This window comes from Mauremys mutica, chromosome 13 (assembly GCF_020497125.1).
Source record: "Mauremys mutica isolate MM-2020 ecotype Southern chromosome 13, ASM2049712v1, whole genome shotgun sequence".
Taxonomy (NCBI): Eukaryota; Metazoa; Chordata; order Testudines; family Geoemydidae; genus Mauremys; species Mauremys mutica.
This window is the reverse complement of record NC_059084.1, coordinates 549368-572656: the sequence shown is the minus strand read 5'-3', so window position 1 is coordinate 572656 and position 23289 is coordinate 549368. Positions and strand designations below refer to the sequence as shown.

The window sequence follows — 23289 nt, the reverse complement described above, 5'->3', positions numbered from 1 at the left end:
TTGTTATCAAGCAGAACCTGTCATCAGCATGGACGTTTGTCCTCTGGAATGGTGGTTGCAGCACAAAGGGACATATGAATCTTTAGTGCACCTGGCACGTAAATAACTTGCGATGCCGGCTACAACAGTGCCATGAGAAAACCTGATCTCACTTTCAAGTGACATTGTAAACAAGAAGTGGGCAGCATTATCTTCTGCAAATGTAAACAAACTTGTTTGTCTGAGCAATTGGCTGAACAAGAAGTAGGACTGAGTGGACTTGCAGGCTCTAAAATTTTACATTGTTTTATTTTTGAATGCAGGTTTTTTTTTTTTTACATAATTCTATATTTGTAAATTCCAGTTTCATGATACAGAGATTGCTCTACAGTACTTGTATTAGGTGAATTGAAAAATACTATTTCTTTTGTTTTTACAGTGCAAATACTTGTAATAAATAAATATAAAGTGAGCACTATACACTTTGTACTCTATGTTGTAACTGAAATCAAAATATTTGAAAATGTAGAAAACACCCAAAAATATTTAAACAAATGGCATTCTATTATTAACAGTGCGATTAATCGCAGGATTAATCACAATTAATTATTTTGTGTGAGCGAAGCCCCCAGCCTCCCATTGCATCTTTTCCAGGGGCATGGCCTGCTATTCTGGTCAGAGTGTCTCTGCTCTGGGTGGGGGGCTGCTTCACTGTGTGTGGGGGAAATCAAATATACATCATGGTGAGGCTGTGCCCCCTCTGCAGGACTGAGAAAGGAAAACAGGCCCCCCAATGTCAGAGCCACAGAGCACCTAACAGGGGCTGAGAATCTGCTGGCTAGGAAGGAGCAAAGTGCAGCCTGCAGCAGCCAGACACAAAGCGGCTGGTGAGAGCTCCTGCTATTTGCCAGCAAAGAATTCTGGTGGGACAGGCTCCTAGGAAGGGCCAGTGTGGCTCAGGCAGCTGCTCGGGAAGGGCTGGATCCGCATCGATCGGAGGTGAAAGGTCTTGGGGGGAGAACAGTCCAGGGAGCCTGCTGCATCACACAGCACTTCCCATGGTGACCAGCCTTTCCTGCTCCCCGTTCTTGGCACAGGTCCCAGGCCATGCAGCTACCAACTGGAGAGGAAGGAAGAATAGGGCAGAAGGGAATTGACAAGTGGGAAGGAGGATGACTCACCCTGGATATCCAGCAGAGAAAAGTGGTGGTTGTTGGTGGCTTCCGGGGCCAGTGTGAAGTAGAAGCGATGGCCACTCTGAGGCTCATCACGATCCACGACACTTATTGTCTGAATTAGCTACAAGAAGAAAGCAGAGGTCAGAGCTGCTTCCCTGGGGCTGATGGAGAGGTCTCTGCCTGGGGGCTCCTCACAGCACTGGGAATGGGCAGCATCTCCCTCAAGAGAGATGAAAACCTTTTCCAGTGCCATCAGATTCAGCTCTTCGGCTCCTTCCATGCATCTGCAGCTGGGCAGGAAGGGAATGGCCCCCCGGAACACAGCAGCACCCTTCTCTTCCTGAGGGGTCAGCTCTCCTGGAGGGAGAGGCAGTTGCAGCTCCACAAGCCGTGGCTGCCAGAGTAATTTTGAGAAGAAAATTGCCCCCCAAAGTCACACTATCAGGGTGAAGTCCTGTCCCAAGCTGAGCAGTCAGAGACCAGTGCCAACTCCTTAACCGTGAGGCGGGCCTCACCACGGGCCTCCCAGCTGCATGCACTTCCCAGATACATAGACACCCGGTCAGGATGTGCCAGGCCTAATGCAGACGTTTCACACGCAAACACTGCACGTGGCAAAATGCTGACTGGGAGCCGGGCGTTCTGATTACCTGGCCGGGCTTGGCATCTTCACATACCGCAGCCTCATATGGCGTGGCCAGCTCGGGTGGGTTGTCGTTCACATCCAGGATTCGGATACGCAGAGATGCTCTAGACACCTGAGAATGATTGTCTGAAACAAAATAAACACACAATGTCATTGGTGAGCGTCCTCTGCCAGCAGCAGGGAACTTATCCCATCTCTTTGTTCTGTTGGCAACCCCTGTGGTCAGTGCCCTAAGTATTTATTCGATTTCTAACACAACGATCAACACACCTTCCAGCTGCCTGGTACGCAGATTAGCTCAAGTGTGATGCAAACATTTCCCCCACAACTCAGCAGCATCTATACAGAGTCCCTCAGCAGCACCAGCCGAATTTCCATGTGTGAAACTCAACTGTTGAGGACTGCAGCACTGCAGCTAACAAGGTGCCTCTCTCAGCAAGTGCCAGCTTTTATGGTGCATGTGAATTCCAGTGGCAAGAACCTGCCACGGATCCGATGGTGAAGCTCTACCCCCTGGCCAGCTCCCACAAGCTTCACTCTTGAGACTGACAGATGTGGGCATAGGCAGAGGGGATCTGTGAGACTCAACCATCAAGGGCTGAAGGCATCACCTCAGTGAAACTTCAGTAAAGGTGAAATGAAAGCGCAGTTGGAACGGGAGAGAGCTACAAATCAATACAAAGATCGTGGCATTAACAAACACCATTCCACGTGTCACATTCAGTCCCTTCCCTTCCTGTGGCTCCCTCTTCCCAGCCCATGCCTGGACATTCGTTAGAATGCCAGGTCCTTGGCCCCAGGGCTCCTGTGTTCATTGCCGGTGAGGCATCCAGTTCAGTTTGAGCTCTACAGGAATGATGGGTTTGTAGATCATCGCTGGCACCTGGAATCTTTCCTGAGTGTGACCTGGCAGGCAGTGCAGAGCACCAGGCACAGGTAACGTGTCTGCATGAGTGTGCCCTGATCAGAAGGATATGGGGGAGGGGGGGAAGAAGGGAAAGTGCACGTCCAGATGGTGTCCAGAGACTACACCTAGCTCTCAGAGATCACGTCTGTCTCAGACCATGATCTCTATGACAGTTACATCCCACTGGAACCAGGAAGCTGTTAATTGTTAACGGGAGGCTTGTGAATGCAGGAGGTATGTCCTTTATGGGAGCCAGACTTGCACTATGGAACTCACTGCCTGTCACGGAGTCCCCGGGCGATGCTCTGGAACTGCTCCCCACAAAGCCAGGCAGGACTCTGGGGAGCCTCCTCTCCCTTGGAGCAGACTGTCTGCAGGGCAAGAAGCTCACACGGCTTCACCTCCTGGGTCTCTCCTTGGAGCATTCAGCATCCTCTGCCCCTCCGTGCGCTTCCCACAGCGAGTCCGCCCAGGCGGGGTCCTGGGGAAGCCAGAGGGTCCTGCACCCCCCACTTCGCTTCGCAGTCAGACGTGACTCTCAGCCAGCCAGTAACACAGAGGTTTATTAGATGACAGGAACAGGGTCTAACACAGAGCTTGTAGGTACAGAGAACGGGACCCCCTCAGCCGGGTCCATTCTGGGGCCCAGCGAGCCAGACCCCCACGTCTGCCCTCACTTCCCATCCCCCACCAGCTTCAAACTGAAACCCCCTCCAGACCCTCCTTTCTGGCCTTTGTCCCTTTCCCGGGCCAGGAGGTCACCTGATTCCTTTGTTCACCTTTAGCTATTCCCTTGCATGGGGGAGAGGCCCCAATCATTTGTTGCCAGGAGACAGAGTGTCGGCCATTTATGCACACTGGAGACTTAAGAAATGCATAGGGGAAACTGAGGCACCCACACAGTATTCAGAGGAAACATTAAGAACAGTCCCACTTCGTCACACTGCCACAAGAGATAAGAGTCTCACCAGGTCTGGAGCTAAATGCAAAACTCAGCTCTGAGATTCAGTTTTCCTGCAATAAGCTCTTCCCATAGATACACACACGCACATTTAAAGTCAATGCTATAAACCAGTCAAGCTGTGCTCCCAACAGACTGGCAAGTGGGAGACAGAGAGAGGTTGCCAACGTTAATTCTATTTTTAAATCTTTGGGGGGCCCCAGGTCTGATGGCGATGGGAGCTATGTACATCCTGGATAGAGAGACTCTAAGGCAGTCCAAGGGCCAGCTCGCTGCCGTTGTCTAGCACAGGGCTTTGAGGCACTGATGACTGGGGCAGAGTCTGAGAGAAGAGAATGCAAACTCCTGGCAGAGGCATTTCTCCCCATTCCATTCAGGCTGGGCAGAGCCCAGGGGTGGTGAACCCCTTTGGCAAGCGCTGAGCAGATGCCCTCACTCAGATTTCACCAGTTCCTCAAGCTTCTCCCCCTGCCAAAAAGCATCACACCTCGGCCTTATCTGGCTGGTATTTAAGCCAACTGGCTTTCATCCAGGCCCCTCTCGCAGGGTCTCCAGGGCATGCCAGGCTGTGGGGAGGACTCAGTCTCTCTCTCCCAGGGACATCTCTCTTCCTCTCAAGGAAAGAAGGGGAGTGTTATGTAAAAATTCTTCCAGAGCAACTAAACATGGGGCAAGTCTCATCTTACGGAGACAAACCCAGATGCACAAGTGGGAAGATCTATCAGTTTGGCTTCACTCGGCCCTGGTCAGCATTAGTCATTTCAAGAGCTGGTGCTCCAGGCCCTGAGGCTATAATGCCCATGTCAGAACAGGGGTGCGGAGACAGGGAACAGGGCTCAGCTGCATTTCAGGCTGGCGATAAGTCTCCAGGGGTTCTTTGGTTCTGCCCCGTGTCTGACCCTGGTGTGTTGAATACTGTGTGCAGATGTGGGGGCCCCATCTCAAAAATGATCTATTGGAATTGGAAAGGTTCAGAAAAGGGCAACAAAAATGATTAGGGGTATGGAACGGCTTCCATATGAGGAGAGATTAATAAGAGGGGGATTTTCCAGCTTGGAAAAGAGACGACTAAGGGGGGATAAGATAGAGGTCTATACAATCATGACTGGTGTGGAGAAGGTAAATAAGGAAGTGTTGTTCACTCCTTCTCATAACACAAGAACTAGAGGTCACCAAATGTAAGGTGACCAGATAGCAAGTGTGAAAAATCGGGTCGGGGATGGGGGGTAATTGGCACCTACATAAGAAAAAGCCCCAAATATCGGGACTGTCCCTATAAAATCGGGACATCTGGTCACCCTAAATGAAATAGGCAGCAGGTTTAAAACAAACAAAAGGAAGTATGTCTTCACACAACGCACAGTCAGTCTGTGGAACCCTTTGCCAGAGGATGTTGTGAAGGCCAAGACTATGAACTAGATAAATTCATGGAGAATAGGTCTATCAATGGCTATTGGACAGGGATGGTGTCCCTAGCCTCTGACTGCCAGAGGCTGTGAATGAGCGACAGGTGATGGGTCACTTGATGATTACTGGTTCTGTTCATTCCCTCTGAAGCACATGGCACCAGCCACTGTCAGAAGACAGGACACTGGGCTAGATGGACTTTGGTTTGACCCAGTCTGGCCGTTCTTATGTTGCTGTTCTGAGCCCCTCCCGAGCCGGGGTTGGCTGAGCTGGTGCAGCCACGCAGCACTCCTCAAATGCCACGTTGAACCCTTTCCAGCTGTGCCAACCCCCGGGCACTGCTAGGAAGCAGGGCACAGACTCAAACTGGCTGCGAGTTCTGCACATAGATTTCCCCAACCTATTACCAAGTGTACACTGCTCAGGGTCTCTGGCAGCCTAAACATGGAGTCACAGGCAGGCCCCTTGGATTCTCTGGTCTATCTTAGGCAGCCTACTATTGTGATAGCTGGTTGCTTGCGCCACAAATTACAGCAATATTCAGGTTGCTTTTAGCCCCAAACGGCCAGTCACTTACCCCAGGTCAACTGCACACCACACACTCATAGCCAACCCGATAATAAACTAAATACAGATCTATTATATAGCAGAAGAAAATAAGAGAGTTATTTCCAAGTGTAAAGCAGGTCAACAAACACACAAATGAGTTACAACCTCTCGTTTCAAAAGATAATAGAGGCTTCTATAATAAGCAGGCTCTAGATGTCATTTAGGGCTAACCCAGGCTGAGCACAGGGGATCTCTTGCTTATTATGCCTTAGAAGTCTTGTCTGCAGAGTCCAAGAAGCAATGAGATCCAGTTCCTCCTTGTTAGGGGTTTTTATTCCCTTCCCCCTTCTGTTCTGAGCTGCACACTCAGCTGATGGGAGGAATTCACTTGCAAGACTCATCTTCATGAGATGTGGGGGAAGGGGAAGGGGGAGAGTAAACAGCAAACTCTCGTGTCCTCTCTAATGTTCCACTTCAGTCCATCTGGCGTTGCTGGGCCTTCCCTGTCGGGCAGGACATAACATCTGCTGGAGACCAGCATTTCACACTGGCTAATGTCCCTCTCCTACCTGGAGAGTTACAGTTACAATGGCTCACAATGCGAATGCTCAAGCATTACCTTACACGATGGGATGTTATAAGTGAGATTAATGCAGGCAGCCAGCCCCAGCCTTCAATACAGTCTAAACACTAAACTCATTCTTCTACTTCCAACCGCTATTCTAACAATACTAACACCAGGTGAGCCGGACTGACTCCACCCATGGACATGGGGAGCTTGGCCTGAGCTGGACCTGGTCTGCCAGCATCACAAGCTCATCTTGGTGTCCACCTGCTCCTGCTGCTACTATATGCATATTCTAATATGACTGCGTGATCCGTGGCTTTGTACAGCCTGAGCCAACCCTCTCATTCCGGGATGAGCAAACGAAACCCCCTGGCTCCCCCGGAGCCCAGACAGCAGCTCTGCGCCTTGCTGCACCAGGCAGCTCCTGCACTTACCTCTGCCTGATAAGCTGTGTGAGCTTTATACATGTGGGATGTAGCTTGTAGGTAGCTTGGGAGCTCTGATTTGCTCCTGCTTGTTTCTGCCCCATGGCACGCACCGTAAAGGTACATTAATCCCTCTTTATAATATTATAAATCACTCCTGAGGGCCTAATGCCTTCCAAAGCGCCTCACATGTTTCCAGAAATGAAAAACCCTCATTCTCTGGCTCCTTTGTTCCCCCAGAAGTTATAACTCTGGAGAGGCCCAGCATGGGAGGGAGCACTGCTTGTTGTTAAAGCAGGAGCCTGCTGCCTGTTTGTTGATAAAATTAACTCTGGTCTGTGAGTCAGGTGGAGCTGTACCCGGGGGAGAGAAGTATGAGCAAGGCTCCATAATTATCTGAGAACCCAAACCCTCTCCCCAGAGCCCACCTTCCCCCCCCCCCCCCGCTCTCCTGTTATCGCTTCTGCTCACCCAGACCTGCTGCTTTGGTGATTAGATGGGTATTTTGGGGGGGAAGGAGGCAGAAGTCGTGACTAAAAGCCTGGAACAATTTGTTATTTTTAAGAGCATGTTAGTGCAGCAAAATAAACTGCAATTGCTTTTAGGAAGAAAGGAAGCTAAAGGCAGCAGGGCGGGAGGGAGCTGGGAGGCAGAAAATCTGAGGGGGTGGTAAAGAGGTGTGTCCGTCCGGTTCCATCTGAAGGGGTAAATGAGCGAGCGAGTGAGAGGGGTTTGATTCCAGCAAGTGATATGGTGAAAGTGTTTTATCTCCCTCCCCAGCAGCCTGGCTCGTCTTGCAGAAAGATGGATAACCTTTCCCTGCAGTCTGACTCTAAAGTGAGCTGGCATTGCCCTGAAGGTGATATACAGAGACGGAGATGAGAAAAGGCAGAAAGAGAGGATGAGAGGAGGAAGAGAAAGGGGGAAGAGAGACACTCAGATCTCTCCTTGTCTCCCTCCTAACCTTACCCTGACTCCCATCACCCATTCAGAGCACACACAATTAGTGGGCAATAGCGCATTCATTATCATGACTATTCTTAATCATTCTTATGTATTTTTACAGTGCTAGAGATACCATGTGCTTGGCACTGCACAGACACGTTTAAGAAAAAGACAGATGTGTGCCCCAAGGAGCCAGATCTTAACCCAGGATATTTAAATCTTTCCAAACCAGTCAGAAGACAGCATGTTTCCTACAATGCCATCCTTATGGAACTAGCTTGCAGCCCTTTAGCTGAGGTTGCAACCAGCGTATGCTGATATTTAGAGTCAGAGAGAACAGCACGAACCCCTCCTATCATCACAGCCTGAAAGTCAAGGAGTCTGAGAAAATATACTATGCATGGGTGGTGGAGATATCCTTGTGCTAAGATACATTTATTGAGCACCTGTGATGGTCTCACCTGCACTCTGCCTGCGGACTTGTCTCCCCCCGAGCTGTCAATAACATTCTATGCCTGTGAGCAGCTTCAAAGACATGCCATTAAAAAAAAAATCACCTGCCACACAAAGGTCTCCTCCCTGCCCCTCCCCCTCCAAAATCACTGAAGCTTGAGGCCCTGGGTCTGATACCTCAAGAAGTCTTGCCCACATGCTCAGGGTTTAACTGATCGCCATATTTGGGGTCGGGGAGGAATTTTCCTCCAGGGCAGATTGGCAGAGGCCCTGGAAGTTTTTCACCTTCCTCTGCAGCATGGGGCACGGGTCACTTGCTGGAGGATTCTCTGCAGCTTGAGGTCTTCAAACCACAATTTGAGGAGTTCAATAACTCAGACATAGGTCAGGGGTTTGTTACAGGAGTGGGCAGGTGAGATTCTGTGGCCTGCGTTGTGCAGGAGGTCAGACTAGATGATCATAATGGTCCCTTCTGACCTTAAAGTCTCTGAGTCTATAAGAAACGGTGGGGCTAGAAATGGGAGCATCATCTTTGGGGACCCTTCCACAGAACACATGGTATTTCTTTTCTTTTTGGCCCTGCTGCATCACTACCTGCTGGGCCTTTGAATAGAACATCGTAATATATTTTAAAAAAAGCTGTTTAAGGATTACTAAAATGTATTCTTTACAAAACTCTCCTCGTCCTCTGAGGCACCTGGTTTTACAGGGTGGGAAATATAAAAAGCAGCTTCAACAGATTTTTTTAAAAACTCTCCTGATATGTATTTTCTGTAACTTATGGGGTATAAGTAGAGCCAACAATGGTCTGGGGTGCGTGGGATTGAGATGTTACTGCAGTGCATGTGTAATGAACTGCAAGATTCACTCCTCCTAAGTACTCCAAACCTCACACGCCAGCACCCAAAAGAGCTTTGTAGCACCCCTTGCCCCCATGTATATGTGCGGAATGACACGCACACACAGAGACATGTGCAGACATGCCCACGAAGGCATAGCCACGTGCTAATGTACACACAGCTGCATGCACACACAGATCCACAGGCAGAAAGAACCACATTTTCATGATATTAGCCAGACCATCAATCTGAGCAAGAGAAGGCAGAGAAGTATGACATCATCAAACAGAGCCTGACAGAAAACAAAAAGAGCAGCTGGTCCTCAGTGGCCAGGACTGAGGGGGTGCAACATGCCAAGGAAGAGTGTGATCAGTTTAAAGAGAGCATCATCTTTCACTGCTGCAACTCTACTCTGTATTCCAACTCAGCTGACTGACATGCAAATTAGTTTAATTATTTCTTCTTCTAAAATAAATTATATTTTGCAGTGGCTGCAATATGTTGTGTCAGGCAAAATTACATTCAATATTTTTAAACTAATTGATGTCAGCCTTGAGAAAACCTGACTGACAGCAGCAAGGAAACTAGGCTGCTACCTAAACGGTTTCCTAAATTAAAATTAAACATGCCGCTTTTCTGCATTTCCTCCAGGAGTCTGAATGCCATTAATCTGCAAAGACTGAGGGAGGAGATGGGAAAACCACACAGAGCAAGAGCGAGATGATGGAAGCATAGCACTGCAGTGAAGGAGCTGTGGACCTGTGATTGGCAGTTGCCTTTGCCAGCCTGAGCAGAAGTATTTCCAGATCCACTTGAGTCTATTACAGTTCCAGCAGAAGTGCTCTGCAACAATATTTGCCTTCAGCAGAAGTGCACTAAAAGGAAAAACTAATCTCTAATTCTTTCCCTGCCCCAGATAAATCGTTGGAAACCCAGGACAGGCAAGGTATTACTTTGCGCTGTGCACTTTTAACATGGGTTGCTGTCTTCCATGGCCTCATTGAGATCCAATGCTCATGCAATGGAAAAGACTGGATGGAACATACATTAAACAGGGATTGCCTGTCACACTCGATCCTTAAGGTGGCCTGGTGCTGAATTCTGAGGCACGTTTTGACATTTCTTCTCAGCTTCAAGTAAATTCCAAAATTGCTGTTTAATGTATGTTCCATCCAGTCTTTTCCAGTCTTTTCCATTGCATGTCACACTTAAGGATCGAGCTAGAGCTTCGTGCAGGCAGCACTCAGTCTGCAAGGAGGCTACGGCCCTGCGCGATTTGCCATCATCCAGATGATGAATGGTGTTTTAGAATCCTTTGCAAAGTCTGTGCATGTCACTATCACGTGCCCCATACAAGGAAATCTGTGCATCAGAAGGTTCACACCTTTGGTGGAATACTGGGGAACGTGCAAGAGCTGTTGGGGAGGCTTGGGGCAGACAGCATTAGTTTCAGGGTGCAGGCAACTGGTTGCAGGGTCCCGACTGCCAAGAGGGGTGTCAGTACCTGGAGATGTGCTGAGAGGCCCGGAGCCTGGAACAGTGTCTAAACTCTGCCCTGCCCCAGCCCGATAGGAGCTTGTGAGATTTAGCATTTGGATCCCTCCAAGCAGTCTAATCAGTGTCCAATGGGGGAAGCTCAGCTAGATCTGTGATAACTTCCACCTCCAGGCTCAGACATTGGTAGTTACAGTCAGGCCATGCTCTGAACGTTTCGCTGCAACCGTTTGTCCGTGTTCTTTTAAAGGAAGTTCCGCTCCTGAACCACATCTCTGAAGACACAGATTCTGCAGCCAATTCTGTCACCCCTGAATCTCAAGAAACACTGGGCCTATTATCATGCTGAGTAGACTGGATGATCTAATGTGTCTTTTCTGCAACAATGCTGAAATGGTGACATCACTATCATTTCCATAGCAACTGATTTTGAAATAAACCCAGGATTATTGTATCACCGGAGAAGCCAGATACACGAGGGAGCAACTCTTATTCCACCCATAATCTCAGTGGATTAGGAAGAGCAAAATGACACAGTAGAATTTTAGGGTTGAATATTTGGCCTGTCAGTGTGTGCACAAGAGGGGTGCTAGAACAAGTGAGTGCGTAAGTGCATACCATTTTTCACAAGTGCAGATGTGAGTGCAACTGCCCGACTATGCAGGCAAATGGCTGCTTGCACATTCACATTTGCAGGTACAAGCAAATGCAGGTGTCCTAAATAGGGGCACCTAAAATCAGTCTGGAGCTGAAAACGTGGCTCCGTAGTGAGTGGAAGCAGCATGTGAGACCAAGTAATGTATAAATGGCTCTTACCTCCCCTGAGTCCTGCCCTAGCTCAGCGGCATGAGAGTAATTAAATTGCATCCAAACACAATGCTCTGATTAAAGCCGGTCTCCAGCAGGAAGATTTATCATCTCAATTACCAGCAGTGGACACAGCAGTCAAGTCCTCCTCATTTTACATGAGCAGAGAGGAAAGCAGGAAGAGAATCACAAATATTAGCCTAAGGAAGGTAAACAGCTTGTGTGTGAAATGAAGATTTATCTCAGCAAACACTTGGCCAGATTTGCTGAACAATCCCCAGGTTTGCTGGTTGGCTGCACAGTTACCAGGGCCCAAATATTCTGCCCGTTGCCAATTGGCACAGACAGGCCACCCTGGAACAGGGGCTTTTTGCTTCTCTCTGGAAGAGAGAATCTGACTCTATTGTCTTCACCTCAAATAGCGCATATTTTTGGAGAGTTATGGGTGTGGCCATAGGCCCGTCCCTGCTTTTCCTGCTATTCCCCTGATGTGAATGTACCATTTGTGAAGAACTGTAACTGAGGTGTGGCCCCAGCCACACCGAGTGCTCAGGGAATCCCACAGGTGAACATGTATGGTGGTTCATTTGTAGTGCAGTAGCGCTTAAAGTCCCAGTCGGGATCAGGGCCCCATATCAATGCATGGAGAGTTCCTGCCTCAAGTTCCTCGCAATCTAGACAAGCCAGACAACGGGTCAGGGTTAGGGAGCGGGTGGGGGGGGGGGGGGGGAGCGTGCTGGCAAACATCACATTAGTGCCATGCATTCAGTTTTTAATTTATCGTCGCTGGTGGTAATGGCAAGTGTTTGATCTAAGAGCAGGAAATGGGGAAGGGGGAAAAGGGAGTGCAGGGAGACAGGTACAGGACTGAGGAGGGAGATAGTTAGGTCAAACAGACTGTAAGCAGACATGGAGCGCCCAGGGGGGGTCAGAAAAGCCACCACTACCCCAGCTCCTGAGTGGAAGGGGGATGGTTCCCTGGGCTGAGTGACTAGCATGGGGAGCTATGGACCTGATCCAGGGCAGAAGGAGGAGCTGTATAGATTTGTCTCCTCTCTTTGGAAGTCTTGTGATATGTTTAGTACAAAGCACTTGCCTATGAAAAATGGGGAAATACTCTGCCACCTGTTTGTACTGAGCCTCACTTCCTCACGGCCCCCTCCCCTCGGCGCCAAGCCCCAGCGCAGGGCAGCCACGGCCCCCTCCCCTCGGCGCCAAGCCCCAGCGCAGGGCGGCCACGGCCCCCTCCCCTCGGCGCCAAGCCCCAGCGCAGGGCGGCCACGGCCCCCTCCCCTCGGCGCCAAGCCCCAGCGCAGGGCGGCCACGGCCCCCTCCCCTCGGCGCCAAGCCCCAGCGCAGGGCGGCCACGGCCCCCTCCCCTCGGCGCCAAGCCCCAGCACTGCTCTGGGTTCAGCCTGACATCTGTTATAAGGCCGCATGCTGAAATTCCTTCTGTCACTTTGAAGGCCTTACCTTTACAACTGCCCTTTCCACCAGAGAATTCAGACATAAATTGTACTTTAAATTCAATATTGGCCATTAATATTTCATGATTACAAACCGTTAAGGGTAATGTCACTGGCAGGAACGTCTGGACAGTTAAAATGGATGAGTCAGAACTTACTGACGGGGAGAAGTCAGAATACTAAAGAATCTTCCCAGCTTTTGAAGTAATCCAGTCTGACAGGCCTCCCTGCTGGAGGGGAACGGCAGCATTTACTGACTTGTTCTGAAATCCTAGCTGCTGTGTATAAATATTTTCCTTCTGATTCTTGTCACCTCATGTTTGCTGTAAAAGCTGAGTTGTTCTGCACCACTAGCGTCCTCTCCACCGGCCACCGCTAACACAACTTCATTTCCATGCCCTCAGGAGGCGCGTGCCCCTGCTTCGGTAACAGTCTGTACCAGCTGAATGCATTAAAGGTGTCTAGACACACAGCGGTGCAGGGCTGGGAAGACCAGCCTGGGCCCAGCCAGTGCTCACCACAAGGCCACAGTGGTGCAGCTTTCCCAGGAACATACAGCTCAAAACAGCCGGTGGAAAGAAAACCTCACTGTAACTAGAGACAGGACTGAGCCAAAACCCTAGGTTCACATGTCCCGGGACCATAGGGCTGCTCCAATCTGGGTCCAGTCTTTGTAGCTCTGGACCCCTCTCATTGCAATGGCTGCAGCAGAGGTGGGGTTGGAAACAACAGAAGTGACACAAGCTCGAGGATGCACACTGAGTCCCCTGTGCCCAGGCATCTCAGCCCCCGAGCCAGGGCAAGGACAGGATTAGTGCTAAGTGAAGTCCTGGCCCTGCATCAGACCCATCAATGTGTCACCATGCAGCGTGGCAAGCATGTGCACATCTTCCTTGACAAAAAATAACCCACGAAGACATCCCCTAAGCAAGACCTAGGCAAATTCCCCTGCTCAGAGTCAGATGTAGGCAGGTGCCCCTACCTGCACACACTGAGTGCACAGAGGAAAAACCCTTAGCTGAGACCTCTCTCTCATTTCAAAGGCACCCCGTGGACTGGACTGGAGCCTGGTGCTAACCGTGATGGTGGAAAGTGGAACATGACCTCGTCTGCGCCTGGCCTGGAGATGCTGGTGCCTGTTACCATTCTGAGACATTCGACACATGAGCGGAAGGGTTTGAAGATTGTGTTCGTGTTCTCTGTATTCCCCACTGTTCTGCTGGTTCTCGAAGCCTCTATCGTTCTCAATGCTTGTGTGGGATGTGGAGGGAATCCAAGGCCTCACACCAGAGTCAAAAGGGTCAGATCCATTGTCTTACCGAGAACAACCTGCTTAGCTCCACATAATGAGACAAGGGCCTGAACATGCATTACAGAGAGTGGCAGGGCACTGAGGATAATCTTGCCGGCTTCCTACCCAGCAGCAGAACACCTGTGGTTTATCAAAGCTCTTTTTGCTATTATTTATTTTCTTTTCATTCCCCATGAGGAGTTTGTTCAAAGCCTCTGCAAGGCAGGACCTAGAGTTTGTTCTTTTCTGTCTTTAACTGAAGTAAAAAAGATGAACAGAACTTCTGCTGGGAAATTATTCTGCCTGAGTCAAGGCTCTGGCTGCTCAGCAACGTGCCAGCCACTTGTTCCATGTCGCTGTGTTTGGGCGGAAGTGCAGATACCCAAAATATCCTCTCAGATAAACAGACATGAAACCTGCATGTCTGCTAATGCATTTCCTCCTCGCTCTCCCCAGCTGGATGAGAGAGGGCTCCTCAGCAACTGCAAATGAAGACTGGAAGGGCATCGCTGCCCTACGGAAAGGAAAGGCTATCACATGAGGATTGTATGTCAAGGTTCCAGAAGTAGCTTATTGAAAGAGAGGACAATGGAGTATGGAGAACAGGCAGGCTCCATCTCCTGCCACAGGCCCTTCCTGTTAGTCCCCCAGGTCACTGCTACAGTCTGGCTGTCAGCTCTGAATTCCTAGGCAGATGGAGTTCTCAGGCACAAGCTCCCTTTTCCACAATAGCCTTTAGGGAATCCAGTAGCTCCCTATCTCACAGCTACTTGGTTCTGCAAACCTCTACCCTTTAGGTGTCTCTCTTTCTTTCCCTTCTTCCTCTCAATCTTTCAGTCCCTGCCCTGAGTCTGGCTCTCGCCAGCTCATTTGTATTCACACATAAGGCAGGTGCTCCCTTTCTACTTGCCGTAGTGCTGAATATTTACTTCACCAACAAAAACGCCTTTCACTTAGCAGAACAGCACGTGCTGGACCTCTTGGGGAGAAGCAGGAGAGCAACGTCAAGGGGCACGTTCAGAAATCCACTCTGTCGGCTATTGGCTCTTCCCTACTTCGTCTGCAGCCCTCCCAGCCCCAGTGAGGGAGCTCAAAGATTCATCAGAAGCAAAAGCTAACGTGACTGCTCGGGCTTTTGGGTTCCCATTGTCTTTTTGAAGTTTAGAAGAGCAGTTTTTATAACAGCATTTTCATCCTTCTGGGAAAGTGCATAGTATGGGAAGGGCAGAACCAGGCAAACAGTAGGAAAGGGAATTAGCAGAGTGCAGGAAACATGGGCAGAAACAGGAGAAAAACCATCAGTAACAACCCCCCACAGGCCCCTTTAGAAAGATAAAAGCAAATCTAGCAGCATCTTCAAACTTCCAAGTCCTTGAAGTTTGTCCATCATCCACCCATCCATCTACCCATGTACTTAGATGTCCCACAGTATCTGGCACTTCCCAAGTATTCACAAAACAGAAATTACACTGAGAATTTCTCTTGCTTCCTTCCCAGCCCACAGAAGAGAGAACCTGATCGGTTAATGGGTTTCTTTATACGTGAGTAAGGGGTACAGTGGTCTGTGTGTGCAGAAATTATTGAGGGAAAAACAGTCACAGAGCTGAGTTTTGCATTTAGTGAAGCTCTTCTGCTGCTCTGGAGGCAAGTGTTCTCCCTGTGAGCACAGCCTCGGGAAGGGCAATTCTCTGAGCTCATTGAAGCTGCCTCAGCCTCCTTGCTGCTTATTCCCTGTGTTTAATGAAGTCTTTGGAATCACCAAGGCTCTCACCCAGTGGTGCCAGGCAGAGAAATAACCTTGATGAAGCACAGACAGCATGGCTGCTGCATCACCACAGCTGAGAGCAGGTACCTGCTATCGCACAGAGAGCTGGGCCGAGACACAGAGCAGAGACAGTCTGCACAACTGTCTGGAGAAAAGGAAGAAGAGTGCAAGTGATGGGCCTTTCTGTCAATCTGTCGTCTTTCATCTGTCAATCTGTCTGTCACTGTCATGGCCCTTTCTAGACACAATGCCCCAAATCTATGTGTTTTTATAAAATCACTGTCTGATGTAACACAGGACAAGCTGCTTCTGCCATTGGCCCGGTGCCTGTGCATGTGAATGGGAGGTACATGGGTAGGAGGCGTTGATCACAAAATACCTAGCGGTGCAGATGCAGGTGCAGGGGCCGGATTGAATTTTAAGTTACTGCAAAGTCCTCACAATGTAATTTACTTCCCCATGGGTGGCTGTGAGTGCTGCACGTGTCTGAGGAGAGAGGCAGAGGCGGCCATGTCCCCAAGACTCAGGCAGTGAATCCAGAAACAGGATGGCATCTGAACTGAGGAGGAAACACGTTATATAAACATGAGCTCTTAGCAGCCCCAGAGGTGTCTCATCAGGTGTGGAAGCAGCAAATGAGCAGCGTAGGGATGGCTGGTGGAGCTGCTGGGTAGATAACACGGGTTTTGATTAGTATTCATCAAAGGTACCATCCGACCACAGCTCCACTTCTCAACAGAAACAGGAAGAGTATTTTTAGATTGTCTGAGGAGATATTAGATTCCCCTTCCTGCATCTTCTCTTACATCACCTCTAGTTAATGCCTGCTTCCTTGAGGTGGTCACCTCTGCACCAGTGAGTGAGACCCACCCCTCTCCAGAACCCTCCCCCTCACCTGCTTCCATTGCCAGGACCGTGATGTTGTGCCACCCTGCCGTCTCCCGATCCAGGACTTTGCCTGTCACAATGGCGCCTGTGTTTGCATCAATGTCAAAGATCCTCTCCAGGTCGGTGTTGCTATCGATGGCGTATCTGAGCACAAAGCAGGAGAGAGCCATGAGGGACTAGGGAGGGGGCTAGGGAGACCTGCACTGACTCCCAGCCAGGTTGGTTAGGCCCTGTTACAATCACTTCCACTGTGACACTAACCTGTTCTCTGTCTGGCCTCTATCTCCAGGGACATAGGTAGCCCCATCACTATCTGACTGGAGGCCCTAGAGTTAAAGCGAGGGTACATGGGGGAAGGTTGTACCAAGAGTGCAAACTCCTTCCTTTGGAGAAGCAGGGACTATGGACAAGGGGAAACGTCTGTTCTGACTGTAACGCATCAGCTCAACACATTCATCGAATCGTAGAAATGTAGGACTGGGAAGGACCTCAACAGGTCACCTAGTCCAGTCCCCTGGCTACGGACACAGGACGAAATATTATCTAGACCATCCCTGCCAGGGGTTTGTCTAACCTGCTCTTAAACACCTCCAGCGATGGAGCAGCAGTAAGTGTGATATATCTCGACTTCAGTAAGGCTTTTGTTACAGTCTCACGACCTCAGAAACAAACTAGGGCAATACAGCCTAGATGGAGCTACTGTGAGGTGGGTGCACAACTGGTTGGAAAATCATACTCAGAGGGTAGTTATCAATGGTATCAATCCAGAAGGCCAGCAAACCATCAGCAATACAATATAATTGTATTGTGTACAGTGTATTTCATATGCAAGGCATCCCAAAGCGTTTTACAGAATTAAATAATCCAAGACAACAAAAAGTACAAGGGATAAATTACCGAAAGGAGGGTGGTGAATAAATTAAAGCATTCAGGCCAATAACAGGGAGAGATAAATTGAGAGGCAGAGACAAGGGAGCTGAGAGATGAAATGAACGGAGAGCTGATGAAATAGGAAGGCACAGGAAGGCCATGACAGATGGCAGGGGCTGCAGAGGAGAAGGATCCAGGTGACTGCGCATGGATGAATTGTGGGGAGAAGATTCCTAGACCATGAGCTCTTCAGGGCAGGGATCGTTTTCCTATTTGTTTGTGCCCTGCCCAACACAACGGGACCCTGATGTAGCTGGGGGCCTCCAAGCAGCAATATCAATATTAGTAACCATACAGAGACAAGACCCAGGAGCTCCACCAGAGAGTTTTCAGACAAGGAGGGTGGTTCCCAGTGTGATCTCAAGGCCACAGATTCCTCTACTCACATACCAGCCTTGTTTAGCCACAGCTCAGTCATGGGACTAACCTCCTCAAGGGTCATCAATGAACTTGCAGGTAACACTGGTGCATACCTGTCAGGCTAGGGTACTTACAGAGCACCTTCCCACACAAGGTTTTAGCTGCATGGTTTTCATTAAAACCAACACCCGCCCTTGGCTAAACCGCTATCCTGGTGCACAAATACCATGGGAAACTGCAAAATACAGGGAGGCAGACACACAGTAGCTTGAAAATGAAAGGCCAAAACTGTCCAAAATCATCACCCATATATATGCACATGCAAATATATGTCCTGCCCATACAGTTACCTCCCCTGCCCGCCTTTGCGCCAGCAGAACATAGTATGTGTCAGGAGACTGTGACCCAAAGCTGGCGTGTAAAATTAAAAAGGTTGCAGAGGAGGTTTTAAACTAAGGGCTGGGGGAAAAACCAACACATGCAGAGGAGCACACGATTCGGACAAAGATGTTCCTTAGGGGAGGGTCTATTAATGTGGATTCTCCATGTCCTAGTAAAAAGGAGGAGACAGAAGTTGATAAAGTACAGGTAGGAACTGAAGAGAAACAGTCAAATGAAAAAGAGTCCCATTCAGTTACATTACATGAAGGTGGACAACTAAATATTGACAAATTTGATGAGTGATTGTATACAAATGCTAGAAGTCTAGGTAATAACATGGGTGAATTCAAGTGTCTGGTATTAAATGAAGATATAACAGGCATCACAGAAACTTGGTGGAACGATGATAATCAATGGGACATGGTAATATCAGGGTACAAAATATATAGGAATGACAGAGTAGGTCGTGCTGATGTGGCACTATATGCAAAAGAAAGCATAGAGCCAAATACAGTAAAAATCTCCAATGACTCAAACTGCGTCACAGAATCTCTATGGATAGAAATTCTAATAAGAGTAGAGCAGTAGGGATATACTACCAGTCACCCGACCAGGATGGTGACGATGATTGCGAAATGCTCAGGGACATCAGAGAGCCTATAAAACTAGAAAACTCAGTAATAATGGGGGATTTCAACTATCCCCATATAGACTGGGTACATGTCACCTCATGATAGGATCCAGAGATAAATTTTCTAGACATGATTAATGACTGGTTCTTGGAGCAGCTAGTCCTGGAACCCACAAAGGGAGAGGCAATTCCCGACTTAGTTGTAAGTGTAGTAATAGATCTTGTCTAAGAAGTGAACATAGCTGAACTGCTCAATAAAACCATAATGCAATTAAATGTAACATATGGGGGGGGAGGGAGAGAGATACCAAAGAAACCCACTACAGTAGCATTCAACTTCAAGACGGGGAACCACACAAAAATGAGGAAGCTAGTTAAACAGAAATTAAAAGGAGTAGTCACAAAAGTGAAATCCCTGCAAGCTGCATGGAAACTTTAAAAAAACCACCATATTAGAGGCTCAAATTAAATGCATACCCCAAATTAAAAAAAAATAATACAAAGACCAAAAAATGCCACCATGGCTAAACAACAGCGTAAAAGAAGCGGTTAGAAGCAAAAGGGTATCCTGTAAACACTGGCTGCCAAATCCTACTGAGAAAAACAGAAAGGAGCAAATACTGTGGCAAATCGAGCCTACAAATATAATTAGGCAGGGCAAAAAAGAATTTGAAGAGCAACTAGCAAAAGACAAAAACTAACAGCAAAAAAAAAAAAAGGTGAAGTGCATCTGAAGCAGGAATGCGCCAAACAATGGGTGGGGGCACTGGATGATCAAGAAGCTAAAGGATCACGTGAAGGTAAATTGCGGAGAAACTAAATGAATTCTTTGCATTGGTCTTCACTGCAGAGGGTGTGAGGAGATTCCCACACCTCAGCCATTATTTTAGGTAACCTATCATCTAAATTAGCCTCTGTACTGGATGACTGATGGATAGCTAATGTGATGCCAATTTTTAAAAAAGGCTCCAGAGGCAATCCTGGCAATTACAGGCCGGTAAGCCTAACTTCAGTACCGGACAAATTGGTTGACACTATAGTAAAGAACAGAATTATCAGACACATAGATGAACACAGTATGTTGGGGAAGAGTCAACGTGGCTTTTGTAAAGGGAAATCGTGCCTCACCAATTTTTGATAGTTCTTTGAGGGGGTCACAAAGCATGTGGACAAGGGTGATCCAGTGGATATAGTGTATTTGGATTTTCAGAAAGTCCCTCACCAAAGGCTCTGAAGCAAACTACGCAGTCATGGGATAAGAGGGAAGGTCCTCTCATGGATCAGTAATTAGTTAAAAGACAAAAAGAACAAGGAGTCACAAGTACTCCTCGTTCTTTTTGCTGATACAGACTAACATGGCTACCACTCTAAACCTGGTTAAAAGACAAGAAACAAAGGATAAGAATAAATGGTCAGTTTTCGGAATGGAGAGAGATAAATAGTGGGGTCCTGCAGGGCTCTGTATTGGGACCTGTGCTGTTCAACATGCTCATAAATGATCTGGAAAAAGGGGTAAACAGTGAGGTGGAAAAGTTTGCAGATGCTACAAAATTACTCAAAATGATTAAGTCCAAAGCAGACTGTCAAGAGTTACAAAGGGATCTCACTAAACTGAGTGACTGGGCAACAAAATAGCAGATGAAATTAAACGGTGGTATATGCAAAGTAAGGAACACTGGAAAACATTATGCCAACTATACATACAAAATGATGGGATCTAAATTAGCTGTTACCACATAAGAAAGAGATTTGGAGTCATTGTAGATAGTCTTCACATCCGCTCAATGTGCAGCGGCAGTCAAAAAAGCTAACAGAATGTTAGGAACATTGGGACAGGGATAGACAAAAAGGAAGTAAATATCCTAATACCACTATATAAATCTATGGTAGGCCGACACCTTGAATACTGAGTGCTGTTCTGGTCACCCCATCTTGAAAAAGACATAGAAATGGAAAAAGGGCAACAAAAATGATAAGGGGTATGGAACAACTTCTGTATGAGAAGAGATTAATAAGACTGGGACTGCTGATCTTGGAAAAGAGATGACTAAGGGGATATATGATAGAGGTCTATAAAATCATGAATGGTATGGAGAAGGTGAATAAGAAAGTGTTATTTACCCCTTCACATAACATAGGAACCAGGGGTCACCAAATGAAATTAATAGGCAGCAGGTTTAAAACAAATAAAAGGAAGTATTTTTTCAAACAGCGCACAGTCAACCTATGGAATTCATTGCTAGGGGATGTTGTGGAGGTCAAAAGTATAATGGGGTTAAAAAAAGAACTAGATAAATTCCTGGAGGATAGGTTCCATCAATGGCTATTAGCCAAGATGGTCAGGGATGCAACCCCATGCTCTGAGCATCTCTGAGCCTCTGACTGCCAGAAGCTGGGACTGGACGACAGGGGGTGGATCATGCAATAACTGCCTGTTCTATTCATTCCCTCTGAAGTATCTGGCATTGGCCACTGTCAAAAGACAGGATACTGGGCTAGATGGACCATTGGTCTGACCCAGTATGGCCTTTCTCATGTTCATAGACAGATGCTGATAATCTCCAAGAGCCATCGCAGCAAGTGGGCAGGACCCTGGCGTGTCCTCATGTGGGATATGCTCCCATTTTCTGCCTTAGCTCCCAATGGAAGGACAGAGCATGCCAAGGGCATTACCTTTCCCTTGATCCTCAGATTTCTTCAGAGGCCTCTAACACCAACCTGGCCTGGATCGCAGCCTCCAGCACTCATTTGCCGCTCTGTGCTTATCTGTTGCCAAAAAGGCAATTGCAAGAAAACGGAAAAAGCTCTGGGTGTCCAAACCAGCAAAAATCTCTCGGATGGAGACTGTCTTGCTGGAAGGAATAATAGAAACTGGTGCAAAAAATTTCAGCTCCTTCTGATGGATTAATCAAGATATTTACATAAGCGTTCCATTATTCTTCCACATCCCCTGGCCTCTAGCACATCTCTCCTCTTCTCCAGTCCATATGTAGTTAGAGATGGAGATGGTACTTCATTCTCTTCTCCATATGTCTGCCTATTTCTGTGGTCGACATGAGATGGACACATCTGTTTTGTTTGTCCTCTTGTCTTTGCTGCATAAAGAAAACACTTCTTTAATAAAAATAATTGGGGAGGAAAATCCAATCACCATGGAGAGAGAAACCCCTGAGTTTAGAAGCATCTGGCATCCGCTGACTCTGTGAGAAGCCAGGGTGCAGGTATGAGTACAACTCTGTGCTTGAGCCTCTCTTCTCACACTTGTAACTGCTTTGCTTGTGAGTGTATTTTAAATCATGTCTACTTTGTCTTTTAAGGATTGATTGTCCTTATCGAGCTCTGCAATAATTCCAGTCCCTTTACCATTTCGCTCCTCTCCCACAGAATCCAGTGGGAGGAGCTGGATTTCTGAGGCGCCTGCGTGTCCAGCTCTCTACAGTGTGGCAGGATTGAGTTTATTTTTCCTGGGTCTCAGCCTTGGAGCTCTCCAGTTCTAGTAATTCTACAAAGCACCCTCAGCAACTTGTTCTACTGCCTTAAATACCCTGGGAGCTCTCGGATACTCTGATTCTCACTGCCGGTTCTGGGATGAGTCACTTAATGTCTGTACAGCTTGTCGAAGACAAAAAGCCCCATCTAAGTGCTAGGTGGTGGTGGTGTTATTGCTATTTAACCTAAATTCTCCTCCCCTCTTGCAGCTTGAACCCACTCCGTCTCATTCTGTCCTTGTTGGTTAGACAGAGTTACTGATCTTTCTCCTCTTCATAACATTCCTTTCTGTAGTTAGAGACAGTGAGTCTCCCCTCAGAGCACCCCCTACTGAACTCCCAACACCACTTTCTGCAACACCTGAGTTTTTCTTCAGGCTCTTCTTCCAAATAGCAACAAGTCCTGATCCTGCTTCACTTGTGGGAAATGGCCAGTCACAGCCTGAAGTGAGCTGGCTGGAGATGTAGCAAAAGGGACGCCAGGCAAGATGCTGGGCGGACTGCTTACGTCTAGAGAAAAGAAGGCTTCACTCCACAGTCAGTGCTGAATCCAGAGCATCTGCATGGTGCTAAGTGGCCTTACGGTGAGATGTAAAGTCGAGGCCCTGACCGTTAACGATCCCGCAGCATGTTTTCAATAGATGGGATGTTAACCCCAGCACTGTGGGCAATTTTCAACTGGAGTAAATGCTAGGGATGGGTGAACTGAACAGCAGGGACTTGGTGTAAACAAGAGAGGCATGCCACTGGCAAGGTAGCGTGGTCAGGTAAACTACACACAAATACACCTTGCTGGCTGCATCACCACCACACAAGAGCTATAACACAGACACACGCAGCTACGCCTGTGCACACACATGCATCACTAATGTGACATCTGTGCTCCTCTCACAATGAGGCGCTAGCGTGGTTAGGGGCAGCTTGCCCCATT

General features: G+C 48.1%; 1 protein-coding gene across 10 annotated transcripts in view; it reads right to left on the bottom strand.

The window, feature by feature from the left end:
• The window catches only part of CDH22 (cadherin 22), a 162327-nt gene that overhangs the window by 67987 nt on the left and 71051 nt on the right, over positions 1-23289 (bottom strand). For 9 of the 10 annotated variants that reach the window (XM_044984596.1, XM_044984591.1, XM_044984588.1 and 6 more), the window contains 3 exons: positions 16576-16712; positions 1808-1929; positions 1161-1278 (listed from right to left, as the gene is read on the bottom strand). In XM_044984596.1, coding sequence (XP_044840531.1) covers positions 1161-1278; positions 1808-1929; positions 16576-16712 — 377 coding nt within the window. The remainder of the gene's footprint in view (positions 1-1160; positions 1279-1807; positions 1930-16575; positions 16713-23289) is intronic. The other variant, XM_044984589.1, reaches the window with a different exon arrangement.